The sequence below is a fragment of the Haliotis rufescens genome, unplaced genomic scaffold (genome assembly GCF_023055435.1).
Source record: "Haliotis rufescens isolate VD_foot unplaced genomic scaffold, xgHalRufe1.0.p SCAF_12, whole genome shotgun sequence".
Classification (NCBI taxonomy): domain Eukaryota; kingdom Metazoa; phylum Mollusca; class Gastropoda; order Lepetellida; family Haliotidae; genus Haliotis; species Haliotis rufescens.
Genome location: NW_025963802.1, coordinates 1,777,297 through 1,794,551, shown reverse-complemented (window position 1 = coordinate 1,794,551; position 17,255 = coordinate 1,777,297). Strand labels below are relative to the sequence as shown.

General features: G+C 44.9%; 1 protein-coding gene across 4 annotated transcripts in view; it reads left to right on the top strand.

The window, feature by feature from the left end:
* Positions 1-16,972, top strand: part of LOC124111738 (dynactin subunit 1-like) — a 51,180-nt gene extending 34,208 nt beyond the window's left edge. For all 4 annotated transcript variants that reach the window (XM_046471533.2, XM_046471532.2, XM_046471531.2 and 1 more), the window contains 10 exons: positions 3,971-4,099; positions 7,073-7,215; positions 8,085-8,227; positions 10,592-10,656; positions 10,949-11,020; positions 11,961-12,116; positions 12,958-13,015; positions 13,354-13,445; positions 15,041-15,136; positions 15,331-16,972. In XM_046471533.2, coding sequence (XP_046327489.1) covers positions 3,971-4,099; positions 7,073-7,215; positions 8,085-8,227; positions 10,592-10,656; positions 10,949-11,020; positions 11,961-12,116; positions 12,958-13,015; positions 13,354-13,445; positions 15,041-15,136; positions 15,331-15,468 — 1,092 coding nt within the window. In that variant the 3' untranslated portion in view covers positions 15,469-16,972. The remainder of the gene's footprint in view (positions 1-3,970; positions 4,100-7,072; positions 7,216-8,084; positions 8,228-10,591; positions 10,657-10,948; positions 11,021-11,960; positions 12,117-12,957; positions 13,016-13,353; positions 13,446-15,040; positions 15,137-15,330) is intronic.
* Positions 16,973-17,255: the final 283 nt, after the last annotated feature.

Sequence of the window (17,255 nt, the reverse complement as noted above, 5' to 3'; positions counted from 1 at the left end):
AATTTTGAACAAAATAATGATTTTTCCCAATTTGCCTGCCAGGGGTGCTTAGTTTAGAACCCTGGATAAATCCCTGGACATTGTATGTCGCAGGAATGGAGTCCTGTTGGAGCTCTGCATTGCATGACATCTGTACTGTCATTGTAATCCAATTATTTACTCAGTGTTAGTTTCCTTTGACCAATGACAACTATACTGACTGCAACACACAGACAGAAAAATAGGAGATGGTTTGGAATGGTGGGGACAGATAAATAACAAATTGGAACTAGCAGTGTTCGAACTTAAGCAGAAACGTTAAGAGGTCCTTGTCATAACCTTATTGTTAAAAGTAAAAAATCAGGTGGAATTAATAACTATAGCAGTAATCCACATGAACTGCAGTTTCCCCTTTAAGAACACTGACTAGGCGGGAGCTGTTGGATGGGTAATTCCCTTGTTTGGATGACACGATGGATGTTTCAAAGCCTCAAGTTTAATTCCATCATGTCTGCACCAGAGGGTGGCAATGGTTTAAATATGTGATATAAAGATCTGACCTTCAGTCATCCATGTGTTGATCTCACGTAGACTGAGTATTCTGACAGTATCAGAGGTATACAAGTCCTAAACATTTATGACCTCATCTGTTTCTGATGTGGCGGGGTAGCCCAGTGGTTAAAGCATTTGCTGTCAGGCAGAAGACCCAGGTTCAGTTTCCCACCTTGGTACAATGATATGTTAGGCCCATAATGTGGCCATCAGTGTTCCCGCTAGTTTTTGAAACTCTAAAAATTAACACTCCCCCCTAATTTTTGTCAGTCCCAACATTTACCTAGTTTTAATTCTTTCGACATCATCAACAATGCTGTGTAAGTTCATGGCTGGCAAAGGGGCACAGGTGGCCCAGTCGTCTGAGGCGCAGCAATTGGCTGTGCACGCCAGAAACCTATGATTGTGGGTTCGAATCCCGATTCGCCCCGATTATGGTTCTAGGTTTGTCAGCACCATACCCGTGCTCATGGGTTTCACTGAAGTTGTAAACCTGCATCACTTCGGGCTTTCCTCCCACATTCAGCTGACACGCCGTGATATAACTGGAATACTGTTAAAAGTGGCGTTAAACCCAACTCACTCACTCACTCACTCATGGCTAACAAATTCAATGATGTTATCTCTGAAGTAACACAAAGTTCACTTTCGTTTGAGACTACTTTACTGTTTTGTTCAACAACAAAGATTTATAATTTGCTTCATTTGCCGGTCCACAGGGACTGACAGTTACATGAATTACCGGTCCAAGACAAATTTTACTGGTAAAAAACTGATAATTACCGGTAAACGGGAACACTGGCCATTCAACATGATGGCTTCAAGAAGTCATGACTATAACCATACCAATCTTCCCATGCCATTGTTTTCCAGCCATCAGGATTTATAACTTCATCCAAAACAGTGGTAACATTCACCTGTGTATTGTAATTTAGATGAATATCTTTAAGTTTGTGTGCAAAAAGACAATGATTCATTTTCTACAATTGCATGTTATACTTTCTCATGCAAAGAAACTACAGAAAAGTGTTAATTTAGTTTTGGAATGTCTTATTTCAACTGCTTCTTTCGTGTTTACGATTGTGAAATATTGAGTTCATCATGCATGATGCTTATCAGTGTATTATGTTGATGAGAACAGTGTTATGCCAGCTTGTATTCATCATTGTTTCCATGACAACAGTGTAATGCCAGCTTGTATTCATCATTGTTTCCATGACAACAGTGTAATGCCAGCTTGTATTCATCATTGTTTCCATGACAACAGTGTAATGCCAGCTTGTATTCATCATTGTTTCCATGACAACAGTGTAATGCCAGCTTGTATTCATCATTGTTTCCATGACAACAGTGTGCTATCAGCTTGTAATCAACACTGTGTCCATGACAACAGTGTCATGTCAGTCTTTTTTCAGCATTGTTTCCATGACCAAGCTGGTTGTGAGATGTGTGTTTGCATGCAGCTTTGTTTGTTGGACACACAGATGGCAATTGCCTTGGTTGTTTTCAAGTAGGGCTCTAAACAGCATTGATATCATGAATATAAACATTTTTTAAAAGTCCCAATTCTTAAAGGGCATGTTAAATCTTATTTGAATTATTTCCTATAATGATCATGAGAAATAATTGGATATTACAGTCTGAATGATTAAGTTTAATATTTTTTTCAGCTTCATTGTGAATAGAATATCTTATATGAGAAGCTTCCAGGTTACAGCATTAGATTCACTCACTAACTCTTGTATGAGAAGCCCCAAGATTACATTAGATTCACTCACTCACTAACTCTTGTATGAGAAGCCCCCAGATAACATTAGATTCACTCGCTAACTCTTGTTTGAGAAGCCCCCAGATAACATCAGATTCACTCACTAACTCTTGTATGAGAAGCCCCCAGATTACATTAGATTCACTCACCCACTAACTCTTGTATGAGAAGCCCCAGATCACATTAGATTCACTCACTAACTCTTGTTTGAGAAGCCCCCAGATAACATCAGATTCACTCACTAACTCTTGTATGAGAAGCCCCCAGATTACATTAGATTCACTCACTCACTAACTCTTGTATGAGAAGCCCCCAGAATACATTAGATTCACTCACTCACTCACTAACTATTGTATGAGAAGCCCCCAGATAACATTAGATTCACTCACTAACTCTTGTATGAGAAGCCCCCAGATTACATTAGATTCACTCACTAACTCTTGAATGAGAAGCCCCAAGATAACATTAGATTCACTCACTAACTCTTGTATGAGAAGCCCCCAGATAACATTAGATTCACTCGCTAACTCTTGTATGAGAAGCCCCCAGATTACATTAGATTCATTCACTAACTCTTGTATGAGAAGCCCCCAGATTACATTAGATTCACTCACTAACTCTTGTATGAGAAGCCCCCAGATTACATTAGATTCACTCACTAACTCTTGTATGAGAAGCCCCCAGATTACATCAGATTCACTCACTAACTCTTGTTTGAGAAGCCCCCAGATTACATTAGATTCACTCACTCACTCTTGTTTGAGAAGCCCCAAGATTACATAAGATTCACTCACTCACTAACTCTTGTATGAGAAGCCCCCAGATTACATTAGATTCACTCACTAACTCTTGTATGAGAAGCCCCCAGATTACATTAGATTCACTCACTAACTCTTGTATGAGAAGCCCCGAGATTACATTAGATTCACTCACTATCTCTTGTATGAGAAGCCCCCAGATAACATTAGAGTCACTTGCTAACTCTTGTATGAGAAGCCCCCAGATTACATTAGATTCACTCACTAGCCCTTGTATGAGAAGCCCCCCGATAACATTAGATTCATTCACTAACTCTTGTATGAGAAGCTCCCAGATCACATTAGATTCACTCACTCACTGGGGCGGTCAGGTAGCCTAGTGGTTAAAGCGTTCGCTCGTCACGCCAAAGACCCGGGTTCGATTCCCGACATGGGTACAATGTGTGAAGCCCATTTCTGGTGTCCCCCGCCGTGATATTGCTGGAATATTGCTAAAAGCGGCGTAAAACCATACTCACAAACTCACTCACTCACTCACTCACTCACTCACTCACTCACTCTTGCCTGAGAAGCCCCAGATGCTAGCATTAGATTCACTCACTCACTCACTAACTCTTGTATGAAAAGCCCCAGATGCCAGCATTAGATTCACTCACTCACTCTTGCCTGAGAAGCCCCAGATGCTAGCATTAGATTCACTCACTCACTCTTGCCCCGAGAAGCCCCAGATGCCAGCATCAGATATCCCTGTCTACTACAGGTTTGTTTCAGGCTATGATGTAGACATGCTGTCAAGATGTAGCTGCAATACTTTCAGACCCCATTGTCATACTCACTCCTTCATTAGCTGTCAATGTAAGGAGTGTGTTCGCTTGTTTGGCTGTTTCTACATTTTTGTGTTTTCCCTCACCAGGTGGTGCCACCAGTCAAGCAGCGTGCTAACATGGTCAGGTCCCAGATTGCGGACATTGAGGTCATGAAGTTCAAGATGGATGCCAAGGATGATGATGTGAAGGAGCTGAAGAAACAGCTGAGACTCAAGGTGAGATTCGGCCCACTTGTTGAAGGCGGCACTGTCAGGTACTCGGTGTGTGCACGTGGTGGACAACGGAACTTTTAAAACTTAGCTGAACTGATTTGCTGGTAAGGTAATTTTCCTCTAGAGAAAAGTCACGGTTTCTGTCAGGGGTCCGGAAAATTTAAAATACAAATCGGACATTTGCATTTAGGCCACGCCCCCTTCAATTAGCGTATTTTAGTATGACTTTTCACACACATTACAAGTTGTTACTTTCAGTGTTCCCTCGTTATTGCGTGCTTTAATATAGTGCTAACTTGGTTATAGCGTGCGGTAAAGCATGGCTCCCAAAATTTACTAACATTTTTAACAAACTTCAAGTTTTCCAATGACACGATGTTTTCCCCAATCTCAGAAAACATTATCAGCCGATCACCGCGATCACGTAATACCGGAAATAACAGTCAATAAATCCGATAATGCTCATCAATTATTTGGACTCCTCTTTGTTTTTAAAATGGCCAGACAGAAAAATTTAAATGTCTGGTAAGCAATATTTTAAACCGGACATTTGAGATTCCCAATCGGACATATCCGGCGCATATGACAGTTTCCGGACCCCTTGTTTCTGTCAATGAATGACACTCTGGTCTCTTGGTGTGAACGAAATTTTAAAAATGAGCTGAACTGATTCTGAGGACCTTGCGATGGTGTATTGTGGGACTTGAATCATATGATCATTAAGCCTATTTACAACTTCCTCTCCACAATGTGGCAGGATCATTGGGTATGATGTTGGTGACCAGTATGACAGGCACCTGTTCTGTAAAGGTGAATGTTAACGCCATTCATCAAAGAATGTACAGGGCCCCATAAGGCTTGTTTACAAGGCCTGCTTAAATGTGTATATGTCTCCACAATATGGTTATTATTGTGCACATCCTTGTATGTCTAATAAGAGAGGTCTGTGTATTTCTCAACAAGAGTTACATCCTCGTGTGTCCCTATAAGAGAGGTCTGTGTATATGTCTCAAGAGGCATGTCCTCGTGTGTCCCTATGAGAGAGGTCTGTGTATATGTCTCAAGATGTATGTCCTCGTGTGTCCCTATAAGAGAGGTGTGTGTATATGTCTCAAGATGTACGTCCTCGTGTGTCCCTATAAGAGAGGTGTGTGTATATGTCTCAAGATGTACGTCCTCGTGTGTCCCTATAAGAGAGGTCTGTGTATATGTCTCAAGATGTACGTCCTCGTGTGTCCCTATAAGAGAGGTCTGTGTATATGTCTCAAGATGTATGTCCTCGTGTGTCCCTATAAGAGAGGCCTGTGTATATGTCTCAAGATGTATGTCCTCGTGTGTCCCTATAAGAGAGGTGTGTGTATATGTCTCAAGATGTACGTCCTCGTGTGTCCCTATAAGAGAGGTCTGTGTATATGTCTCAAGATGTATGTCCTCGTGTGTCCCTATAAGAGAGGTGTGTGTATATGTCTCAAGATGTATGTCCTCGTGTGTCCCTATAAGAGAGGTGTGTGTATATGTCTCAATATGTACGTCCTCGTGTGTCCCTATGAGAGAGGTCTGTGTATATGTCTCAAGATGTATGTCCTCGTGTGTCCCTATAAGAGAGGTCTGTGTATATGTCTCAAGATGTACGTCCTTGTGTGTCCCTATAAGAGAGGTCTGTGTATATGTCTCAAGATGTATGTCCTCGTGTGTCCCTATAAGAGAGGTCTGTGTATATGTCTCAAGAGGCATGTCCTCGTGTGTCCCTATGAGAGAGGTCTGTGTATATGTCTCAAGATGTATGTCCTCGTGTGTCCCTATAAGAGAGGCCTGTGTATATGTCTCAAGATGTATGTCCTCGTGTGTCCCTATAAGAGAGGTCTGTGTATATGTCTCAAGATGTATGTCCTCGTGTGTCCCTATAAGAGAGGCCTGTGTATATGTCTCAAGATGTATGTCCTCGTGTGTCCCTATAAGAGAGGTGTGTGTATATGTCTCAAGATGTACGTCCTCGTGTGTCCCTATAAGAGAGGTCTGTGTATATGTCTCAAGATGTATGTCCTCGTGTGTCCCTATAAGAGAGGTGTGTGTATATGTCTCAAGATGTATGTCCTCGTGTGTCCCTATAAGAGAGGTGTGTGTATATGTCTCAAGATGTACGTCCTCGTGTGTCCCTATAAGAGAGGTGTGTGTATATGTCTCAAGATGTACGTCCTCGTGTGTCCCTATAAGAGAGGTCTGTGTATATGTCTCAAGATGTATGTCCTCGTGTGTCCCTATAAGAGAGGTGTGTGTATATGTCTCAAGATGTATGTCCTCGTGTGTCCCTATAAGAGAGGTGTGTGTATATGTCTCAATATGTACGTCCTCGTGTGTCCCTATAAGAGAGGCCTGTGTATATGTCTCAAGATGTATGTCCTCGTGTGTCCCTATAAGAGAGGTGTGTGTATATGTCTCAAGATGTATGTCCTCGTGTGTCCCAATAAGAGAGGTCTGTGTATATGTCTCAAGATGTATGTCCTCGTGTGTCCCTATAAGAGAGGTCTGTGTATATGTCTCAAGATGTATGTCCTCGTGTGTCCCTATAAGAGAGGTCTGTGTATATGTCTCAAGATGTATGTCCTCGTGTGTCCCTATAAGAGAGGTCTGTGCATATGTCTCAAGATGTATGTCCTCGTGTGTCCCTATGAGAGAGGTCTGTGCATATGTCTCAAGATGTACGTCCTCGTGTGTCCCTATAAGAGAGGTCTGTGTATATGTCTCAAGATGTATGTCCTCGTTTGTCCCTATGAGAGAGGTCTGTGTATATGTCTCAAGATGTATGTCCTCGTTTGTCCCTATAAGAGAGGTGTGTGTATATGTCTCAAGATGTATATCCTCGTGTGTCCCTATAAGAGAGGTGTGTGTATATGTCTCAAGATGTATGTCCTCGTGTGTCCCTATAAGAGAGGTGTGTGTATATGTCTCAAGATGTATGTCCTCGTGTGTCCCCAGCAAGAAGAGCTCAGTGAGCAGCAGGTTCGAGTGGAACTGGTTGAGAAGAAGTTAGAGAATGCCTCCAAAGACGGCGACAGTCGTGTGGACAAGATACAGCGGAAACTCGACGAGCTGAACATCAGCATGAAGAAGAAGGAGAAGTAAGTGATGTCTGAAGGTGGAAGCTTGGATGGTGTGTAAGTCAATAGAGATACTCTCCATTCAACTCAAGACACAGATACATCCATGCAGATATGAGCTGAATGTAGGGAATCAGTTGATGATGGATGGGACTTGATTTGGGCAATCTTCCCATCAGACCTCATATGGTGTGATGGGAATATTGTCGTATTGTTCCAAGACAAAAAGTATTGAAGCTCACAGTGTCAAGCCTCGGTTTACTTGTTCCGTGCCTGATACCTGTCCATGATGTTGTTGTAGCTAATACACCAATCACTCACTCTGATATTACCTCAAGGCATGGAGATCTGGCTTCAGAGAGGTCACAAGTCTCTCTCTGTCATGGGCAGGACCCTAATTGTCATGCTTGCTTTAAGAGCTTTGCACTTTGTGTCATTATTTGACGCACCCGTGAAGATTGCGGGGTAGAATAGGTCTTCAGCAACACATGCTTGCCATAAAAGGCGACTATCCTTGTCGTAAAAGGCGACTAACGGGATCAGGTGGTCAGACTCGCTGACTTGGTTGATGCATGTCATCGATCCCAATTGCATGGATTGATGCTCATGATATTAATCACTGGATTGTCTGGTCCAGACTCGATTATTTACAGACCGCCGTCATATAGCTGGAATATTGCTGAGTGCGGCGTTAAACAACAAACCAACCAACCAACCAACCAACCATTTTTGACGCACACATGAGTTGTTACTGATGCTACTAGCCATTGATTGTCTGGCCCAGACTATTTACAGCCTGTGTATGTGGCTGGCTGCGGTAAAAACAAGATTCCTCACAGTACAGTTGTCTGTTCCTCCAGTGGTGCAGTGACTTGATGTTTGTGTTGCAGGGAGTTTGAGGAGACGATGGACACCTTGCAGAGTGACATCGACACCCTGGAGCAGGAGAAGCTCGAGCTGAAGGACAGGCTGAAGGTGCTATCCAAGAAAACCCTCTTGGAGGGACTCACCAGGCAGTCCTCGGGCCAGACAGGTGGGTGATGGGGTGGTCAGAAAGGTGGGTGATGGGGTGGTCAGACGGGTGGGTGATGGGGTGGTCAGACGGGTGGGTGATGGGGTGGTCAGACAGGTGGGTGATGGGGTGGTCAGACAGGTGGTTGATGGGGTGGTCGGACAGGTGGGTGATGGGGTGGTAGGACAGGTGGGTGATGGGGTGGTCAGACAGGTGGATGGTGGGGTGGTCAGACAGGTGGTTGATGGGGTGGTCGGACAGGTGGGTGATGGGGTGGTAGGACAGGTGGGTGATGGGGTGGTCAGACAGGTGGATGGTGGGGTGGTCAGACAGGTGGGTGATGGGGTGGTCAGAAAGGTGGGTGATGGGGTGGTCAGACGGGTGGGTGATGGGGTGGTCAGACGGGTGGGTGATGGGGTGGTCAGACAGGTGGGTGATGAGGTGGTAGGACAGGTGGGTGATGGGGTGGTCAGACGGGTGGGTGATGGGGTGGTCAGACAGGTGGGTGATGAGGTGGTAGGACAGGTGGGTGATGGGGTGGTCAGACGGGTCGGTGATGGGGTGGTCAGACAGGTGGGTGATGGGGAGGTCAGACAGGTGGGTGATGGGGAGGTAGGACAGGTGGGTGATGGGGTGGTCAGACAGGTGGGTGATGGGGTGGTCAGACGGGTGGGTGATGGGGAGGTCAGACAGGTGGGTGATGAGGTGGTAGGACAGGTGGGTGATGGGGTGGTCAGACAGGTGGGTGATGGGGTGGTAGGACAGGTGGGTGATGGGGTGGTCAGACAGGTGGGTGATGGGGAGGTCAGACAGGTGGGTGATGGGGTGGTAGGACAGGTGGGTGATGGGGTGGTCAGACAGGTGGGTGATGGGGAGGTCAGACAGGTGGGTGATGGGGTGGTAGGACAGGTGGGTGATGGGGAGGTCAGACAGGTGGGTGATGGGGAGGTCAGACAGGTGGGTGATGAGGTGGTAGGACAGGTGGGTGATGGGGTGGTCAGACAGGTGGGTGATGGGGTGGTAGGACAGGTGGGTGATGGGGTGGTCAGACAGGTGGGTGATGGGGAGGTCAGACAGGTGGGTGATGGGGTGGTCAGACAGGTGGGTGATGAGGTGGTAGGACAGGTGGGTGATGGGGTGGTCAGACAGGTGGGTGATGGGGAGGTCAGACAGGTGGGTGATGGGGTGGTAGGTCATGTGGGTGATGGGGAGGTCAGACAGGTGGGTGATGGGGAGGTCAAACAGGTGGGTAATGAGGTGGTAGGTCAGGTGGGTGATGGGGTGGTAGGACAGGTGGGTGATGGGGTGGTCAGACAGGTGGGTGATGGGGAGGTCAGACAGGTGGGTGATGGGGAGGTCAGACAGGTGGGTGATGGGGTGGTCAGACAGGTGGGTGATGGGGAGGTCAGACAGGTGGGTGATGGGGAGGTCAGACAGGTGGGTGATGGGGAGGTCAGACAGGTGGGTGATGGGGAGGTCAGACAGGTGGGTAATGAGGTGGTAGGTCATGTTGGTGATGGGGTGGTCAGACGGGTGGGTGATGGGGAGGTCAGACAGGTGGGTGATGGGGAGGTCAGACAGGTGGGTGATGGGGAGGTCAGACAGGTGGGTGATGGGGTGGTCAGACAGGTGGGTGATGAGGTGGTAGGACAGGTGGGTGATGGGGTGGTCAGACAGTCGGGTGGTGGGGTGGTCAGACAGGTGGGTGATGGGGAGGTCAGACAGATGGGTGATGGGGTGGTCAGACAGGTGGGTGATGGGGTGGTCAGACAGGTGGGTGATGGGGAGGTCAGACAGATGGGTGATGGGGTGGTCAGACAGGTGGGTGATGGGGTGGTCGGACAGGTGGGTAATGGGGTGGTCGGACAGGTGGGTGATGGGGTGGTCAGACGGGTGGGTGATGGGGTGGTCAGACAGGTAGGTGATGAGGTGGTCAGACAGGTGGGTGATGGGGAGGTCAGACAGGTGGGTGATGGGGTAGTCAGACTGCTGGGTGATGGGGTGTTGGAAAAATGTTTTGAAGTTTATTTTCATTATTTATGAAGTTTCATCCATTAGCCATCTTCCCCTTGGGAATTTCAAGGCTAATCAGGTTCTCAGTACTCAAGGAAAACAGGTAGTTGAAGTGGTAATTGGGTAGCCACATTGTCTGATGTGTATTGATTGTCCTTGGATTGGGGATTAAACTTCAGCTTTCATCTGACAGGATTGTACCGTCATGGCATCAGTCAATGTTTTACCACACTGCCAGTTGTCTGTACATCCCTTCACTGACTCAGATGATGTAAAGTTATGTGTGTCCATATTCTCAACATGGACTCCCTGCTGTGAAGCAGCCCGGAAAGACTTGCCTCCCAATACTGACGTGTGTGTTCTGTGTTGCAGGTGCTGCCTTGCCTGGGGGTGGGGTGGAGCTACCCGTCCAGGACTCCCCGATCCTGCTACAACAGGTGAGACGAGCCAGGGGTACTTCGGTATGAGGAATAGAAGCAGATATCTTTTAAGCAGGGAGCATTATTTATTTGTTAAATACATTGTTGAAAATGAAATTCTTATTAGAAACACAATGACATTTTTTTTTGATGGTAGATAATTAAACAGGTATGCGACTGATTGTGGTATGAGTGAAAGGTAACATGGGAGGATTGAAGGGTGTTGGATAGAGTAAGCTTTCATCAGTCTCTTCACTGTTAGACAGATAGAAGTCTGTTTGTGTGAATGTCATGTTGTTGATCACTTCAGAACAACTGTCTCCGTGAAGCGCTGCGCTTTGTGAAAAGTGAAAACCTACGCCTGAAGGCCTCCAAGATGAGGGTAAGTTCAGATCCCAAGAGCTGTCATCTGATGTATTCCAACACCTCCAGGACTGTCCTGTGATGTATTTTAGGACCTCCAGACCTGTTCGCTGATGTATTGTAGGACCCCCAGACCTGTTCGCTGATGTATTGTAGGACCCCCGGACCTGTTCGCTGATGTATTGTAGGACCCCCGGACCAGTCTACTGATGTATTGTTTGACCCCAAACCTGTTCACTATTGTATTGTAGGGCCCCAGACTTGTTCATTGATGTATTGTAGGACCCCCGGACCAGTCTACTGATGTATTGTTTGACCCCAAACCTGTTCACTATTGTATTGTAGGACCCCCAGAAATGTTCAGTGATGTATTGTAGGACCCCCGGACCAGTCTACTGATGTATTGTTTGACCCCAAACCTGTTCACTATTGTATTGTAGGGCCCCAGACTTGTTCATTGATGTATCGTAGGATTCCCAGACCTGTTCACTGATGTATTTTAGGATCCCCACACCTGTTCACTGATGTATTGAAGGATCCCCAGACCTGTTCATTGATGTATTGAAGGATCCCCAGACCTGTTCACTGATGTATTGAAGGATCCCCAGACCTGTTCACTGATGTATTGTAGGATCCCTATACCTGTTCACTGATGTATTGTAGGGCCCCCAGACCTGTTCACTGATGTATTGTAGTACACTGGCCCTGTTCACTGATGTATTGTAGGATACCCAGACCTGTCTACTGATGTATTGTAGGGTCCCAGACCTGTCTACTGATGCATTGTAGTACACTGGCCCTGTTCACTGATGTATTGTAGGATACCCAGACCTGTCTACTGATGTATTGAAGGGCCCCAGACCTGTCTACTGATGTATTGTAGTACCCCCACCCTGTTTACTGATGTATTGTGGGACTCCCAGACCTCTTCACTGATCTAGAAACTTCTACTTTAACAGAACCAGCTTGCCAGCTTACCCTCACTCCGGATCCCAAGTAAGCCAATCGGAATGGCCAACCAGACCGGTCATGTTGATATTGGTGATCTCCCCGACAATGTTCCTGGCAAAAGTGAGCTGTCTAAACTGGCCAGGAAGACAGCATCACTGCTAGCTGTATGTTTACTTCATGAAACCACATCTTTTGTAAAGAATAATGAATATATGTTAATTTGGATAGATGGCATGTTTTCTCGAGAGTACAACCTGCTCGTATTTAAGCATAATGAAAATTTTGTTTCAAATCACTCTGTTTCTGTACGAGAGCAACTTATCTGGCATTTAAAGGTAACCAATTAGCCAGTTTGTATTTTTCATAATGATTTCCCAATTGTGTCAGACATCTATGGATTTTGAAGATACTAATCTATAAACATGACTAGGAGGCAAAGGTTCTGTTGTTTTGAGAACTCATATTTCATTATGTTTTATTCTGGATTGGTTGTTCTCCCAAAGAAAATACCGGCTTTTTTAAAATCGAACAATCATTATCTTTCAATCTGTTTTGGAAAGGATATATATGCTTTCCAAAATATTTCATTCTTTTAGATGATATATGTTAGAATCTAGTTTGGCTAAATTATGTTTGGATGACAGTCCATTCTCTCTCGTGGCCTGTCCACTGTCACTCAGTATGATGACACAAAAGTATCAAGAGACTCATTTATGACGTAACAAGCAAGTGACATGATAGCCATTGTGCCAACTTGTATTGGTAGTTTTACAAGATGGTGACTGACCAGTCAGATAGGTATATTTCATGCTGAGCAAGGGGCGGTTGGGTAGCCTAGTGGTTAAAGCATTGGCTCGTCACTCCGAAGCCCCGGGCTCGATTCCCAACATAGGTACAATGTGTGAAGCCAATTTCTGGTGTCCCCCGCCATGATATTGCTGGAATATTGCTAAAAGCGGCGTAAAACCATACTCACTCACTCATGCTGAGCAATGATGTTTGCAGGAAGCCAACAAGTTGAGCTGCTGCCCGACTGTCGTGGACATCACGAAGAGGAAGCCAGGTGGGTGGTCACTCAAAGGTTTACAATGGCAACTTAAGGTTTTAAATAGGTTGTGTTAGGGAACTGTAAATTATTATGTGGTCAATTAATTTAGCCACTTTTTTGTTTTGTTTCAAAATTGTGTTTTTGCCAGCATCAGTGGAACATTCAACATTTAAACTACTGCAAGGCAATGATAAACATTCTGACTGTGAGGACCAGACTTTTCCAAAGGGGTTTTGCCTGAGGAAGTACTGGTTTTGATCTTACAGCATTAAGAAATAATTTTTCAATGACAGGTAAATTGTTACTGTAAAAATCTTTAAGATAATAGATTCTCACCAAGTTTATGTGTACAGGATCACAGCCTGTGACTGAGAGCAGCAACCCTGCCCGACAGCTTGTGGAGCAGACAGCCTCCCTCACCTCCATGGAGAGACAGATACAGGAGGTAGTGTAGCATTCAGCCTGTCAGTATATATACTCAATAGCACCAACTTGTATAGAGAGCAGACGGCCTCCCTCACCTCAATGGAGAGACAGATACAGGGAGTAGTGTAGCATTCAATATGTCAGTATATATACTCAATAGCACCAACTTGTATAGAGAGCAGACGGCCTCCCTCACCTCAATGGAGAGACAGATACAGGGAGTAGTGTAGCATTCAGTCTGTCAGTATATATACTCAATAGCACCAACTTGTATAGAGAGCAGACGGCCTCCCTCACCTCCATGGAGAGACAGATACAGGGAGTAGTGTAGGATTGTTTGTCAGTATATATACCCCTATAACACCAACTTATATTGAGAGAAGACGGCCTCCCACACATCCATGGAGAGACAGATACAGGAGGTAGTGTAGGATTGTCTGTCAGTATATATACCCCTATACCACCAACTTATATTGAGAGAAGACGGCCTCCCACACATCCATGGAGAGACAGATACAGGAGGTAGTGTAGGATTGTCTGTCAGTATATATACCCCTATACCACCAACTTATGTAGAGAGCAGACGGCCTTCATGGAGAGACAGATACAGGAGGTAGTGTAGGATTGTCTGTCAGTATATATACCACTATAACACCAACTTTGGTAGAGAGCAGACGGCCTCCCTCACATCCATGGAGAGACAGATACAGGAGGTAGTGTAGGATTGTCTGTCAGTATATATATATATACTCAATAGCACCAACTTGTATAGAGAGCAGACGGCCTCGCTCACCTCAATGGAGAGACAGATACAGGAGTAGTGTAGCATTCAGTCTGTCAGTATATATACTCAATAGCACCAACTTGTAAAGAGAGCAGACGGCCTCCCTCACCTCCATGGAGAGACAGATACAGGGAGTAGTGTAGGATTGTTTGTCAGTATATATACCCCTATAACACCAACTTATATTGAGAGAAGACGGCCTCCCACACATCCATGGAGAGACAGATACAGGAGGTAGTGTAGGATTGTCTGTCAGTATATATACCCCTATACCACCAACTTATGTAGAGAGCAGACGGCCTTCATGGAGAGACAGATACAGGAGGTAGTGTAGGATTGTCTGTCAGTATACATACCACTATAACACCAACTTTGGTAGAGAGCAGACGGCCTCCCTCACATCCATGGAGAGACAGATACAGGGAGTAGTGTAGGATTGTTTGTCAGTATATATACCCCTATAACACCAACTTGTATAGAGAGCAGACGGCCTCCCTCACCTTCATGGACAGACAGATACAGGAAGTAGTGTAACATTCAGTCTGTCAGTATATATACCCCTGTAACACCAACATGTATTGAGAGAAGACAGCCTCCCTCACATCCATGAAGAGACAGATACAGGAGGTAGTGTAGGATTGTCTGTCAGTATATATACCACTATAACACCAACTTATGTAGAGAGCAGATGGCCTCCATGGAGAGACAGATACAGGAGGTAGTGTAGCATTCCATCTGTCAGTATATATACTCAATAGCACTAACGTGTATAGAGAGCAGTCTCAAAACTAACGTGTGTCCATACTGCATCTTCTCCTTACGTTTCCCAGGTTCAGGTCCAGGTAACGACTCTGCTGGCATCGTACAGAACGGGTGGCCAGGTCCGAACAGACTTCTCCACGTTCCCAACACCACAGTTTGCTCGGGTATGTTCAGAAAGTGATCCTATATTCCATTCCAGTCAGCTTTCAGTAGACCATACTGGACAACAGAAAAAGCTGTGACCTGAAGCTCTGATCATATAGCCAGTCAGTTGGTCTTTATGTACTGCAGCTCTTGTAACCTGTTGTTACATCGGCATATAATACTTCCCTCTCAACTGCTGTTGTTCTGTGTGCAGGTGCTGCATGAGAAGAGTGGAGACTCCCTGAAGCTAGGAACTATAACAGTGCCATTCAAAGGTGGTAAAGGGGAGACAATCCCGATCAACGTGTCGCCCGATCAACTGCGGAGGATTCATGGGAAATTCATCAGCTAGAACAAAGCTTCCACTCAGGCCACAACAAAGCATCACACCAGAAAAAACCCCAAACTCATCTGAAAACAAAATGCATTCAATTTGTAGTAACAGCACGCCAAGAGCTTTCTGTATGAACAGTTTTATCTCTGCAGCACCTTTTCTCATGTACAAACTTGAACTTAAAAGTAACAGCTCTTTGCTTTGTTAAACTGAGCCTTCAGCTCAGGTAGATGGTTTCGCAAGTATGACCTGTTGGGAAAATACCTGTTGGTTTGTTGTGGTCTTATTGTGCAATATTGAATATTCGACCATTATTTCTAAATATTTATTGTCCTTTATGTGCTGTGGGTGATAAGTGCTGGTGTCTTTGGTGATTGTTATGAGCATTATTAGTTATGTTTCTTCAACATAATCATGATAACCATTGTTACTTCTCTATTGTTTCTCAACAACAGGGATGCTTGTCCCCGCATCAGCTCTGTCAGTCATAGACCTGGGTCCCGTTTCACAAAGTGATCGTAGCGCCTCAACTATCATAGACTCACGACAGTCATAGACTTCGGTCATATTTCTCAAAGTGATTGCAGCCACGACTATCGTAACTCCTGTACTTTAACATAGACTTACGACAAGTCATAGATCTTGACCTGGGTCCCGTTTCACAAAATGATCGTGGTGCCATGACTGTTGTTACTTGTATACTTTAACAAAGACTTCCGACAGTCATAGAGGTATCGTTTCACAAAGTACTTTAACATAGACTTTCAACAGTCATAGCACTATTGTTGCACAAAGTAATTTAGCAGATTTAATACAACAATTGTACAGCTACGATCACTTTGTGGGGCCAGGGTGCTGTTGTAGAAAGTGATCTTAGTGCTAAGGTGATCGTAACTCCTATACCTTAACATAGGCTTATGACAGTTGTAGGGCTAAAGTTACTTTGTACAACGCTACCCAGAACTGATATATTGTCCTCGAGCTGCAGACGATGCCATTGGTCACCGTCCATGGGTGCTACATTCTCCTACAAACTATATCACCTTGGGCATAAAAAAAACATTATAGTGACCACTGTTTTGATGTACAATTTGAATCCCACTGTGTGGTTCTAGTATGTTCGGGATTATTGAAGGCAGTGGGATATATCCCCCAAGACTTTCGAGGAGGATGATCACCCCATTGTTGACAGGTGACCAATGTATTTCGACGAGATTTAGACTGACTATTGTAGAAATCTTCTAAATTGTACTTAAGCTGTCTGCAGCTGAATCTACAATACTGAACTGTGTACCATTATCCCTGTGTCCCCTGGCGTATCTCTTCCTGCATGTGATGCAGTGGAGGTTGACGGCAAGCTGTGTCTACCACCTCATGTATAGGTGCCACACAACTGTGTTTACAGAGACTGTGCTAGAGCTATAACCTTGTCAGGGACACCTTCCTGTATGTACCTCTGCTGCCATGATGTAGAATATTATCAATGTGCTTTATGACTGCCAGTAAAACACTTGCCTTGAAACTGTCTTTGTTTGTGTTTGATAGCCACTGTGATGTTTTTGTTGATGGCCACTGTGATGACAATACAAATTGGGATAATTTTTTATACCTCCGACCTTTTAGGTCGGGGGTATATAGTTATACCAAGGTTCCGTCCGTCTGTCCGAAAACTTTGTCTGCGCGATTTTTCTTAAACTATTCAGTGGATTCATCTCAAACTTAGTACATATAATCTGTGTCATATGGAGGGATGCAGTCCAAAGAAAAAAATTGTTTTTATTAATTTTCCATTTTTTTATGAATTT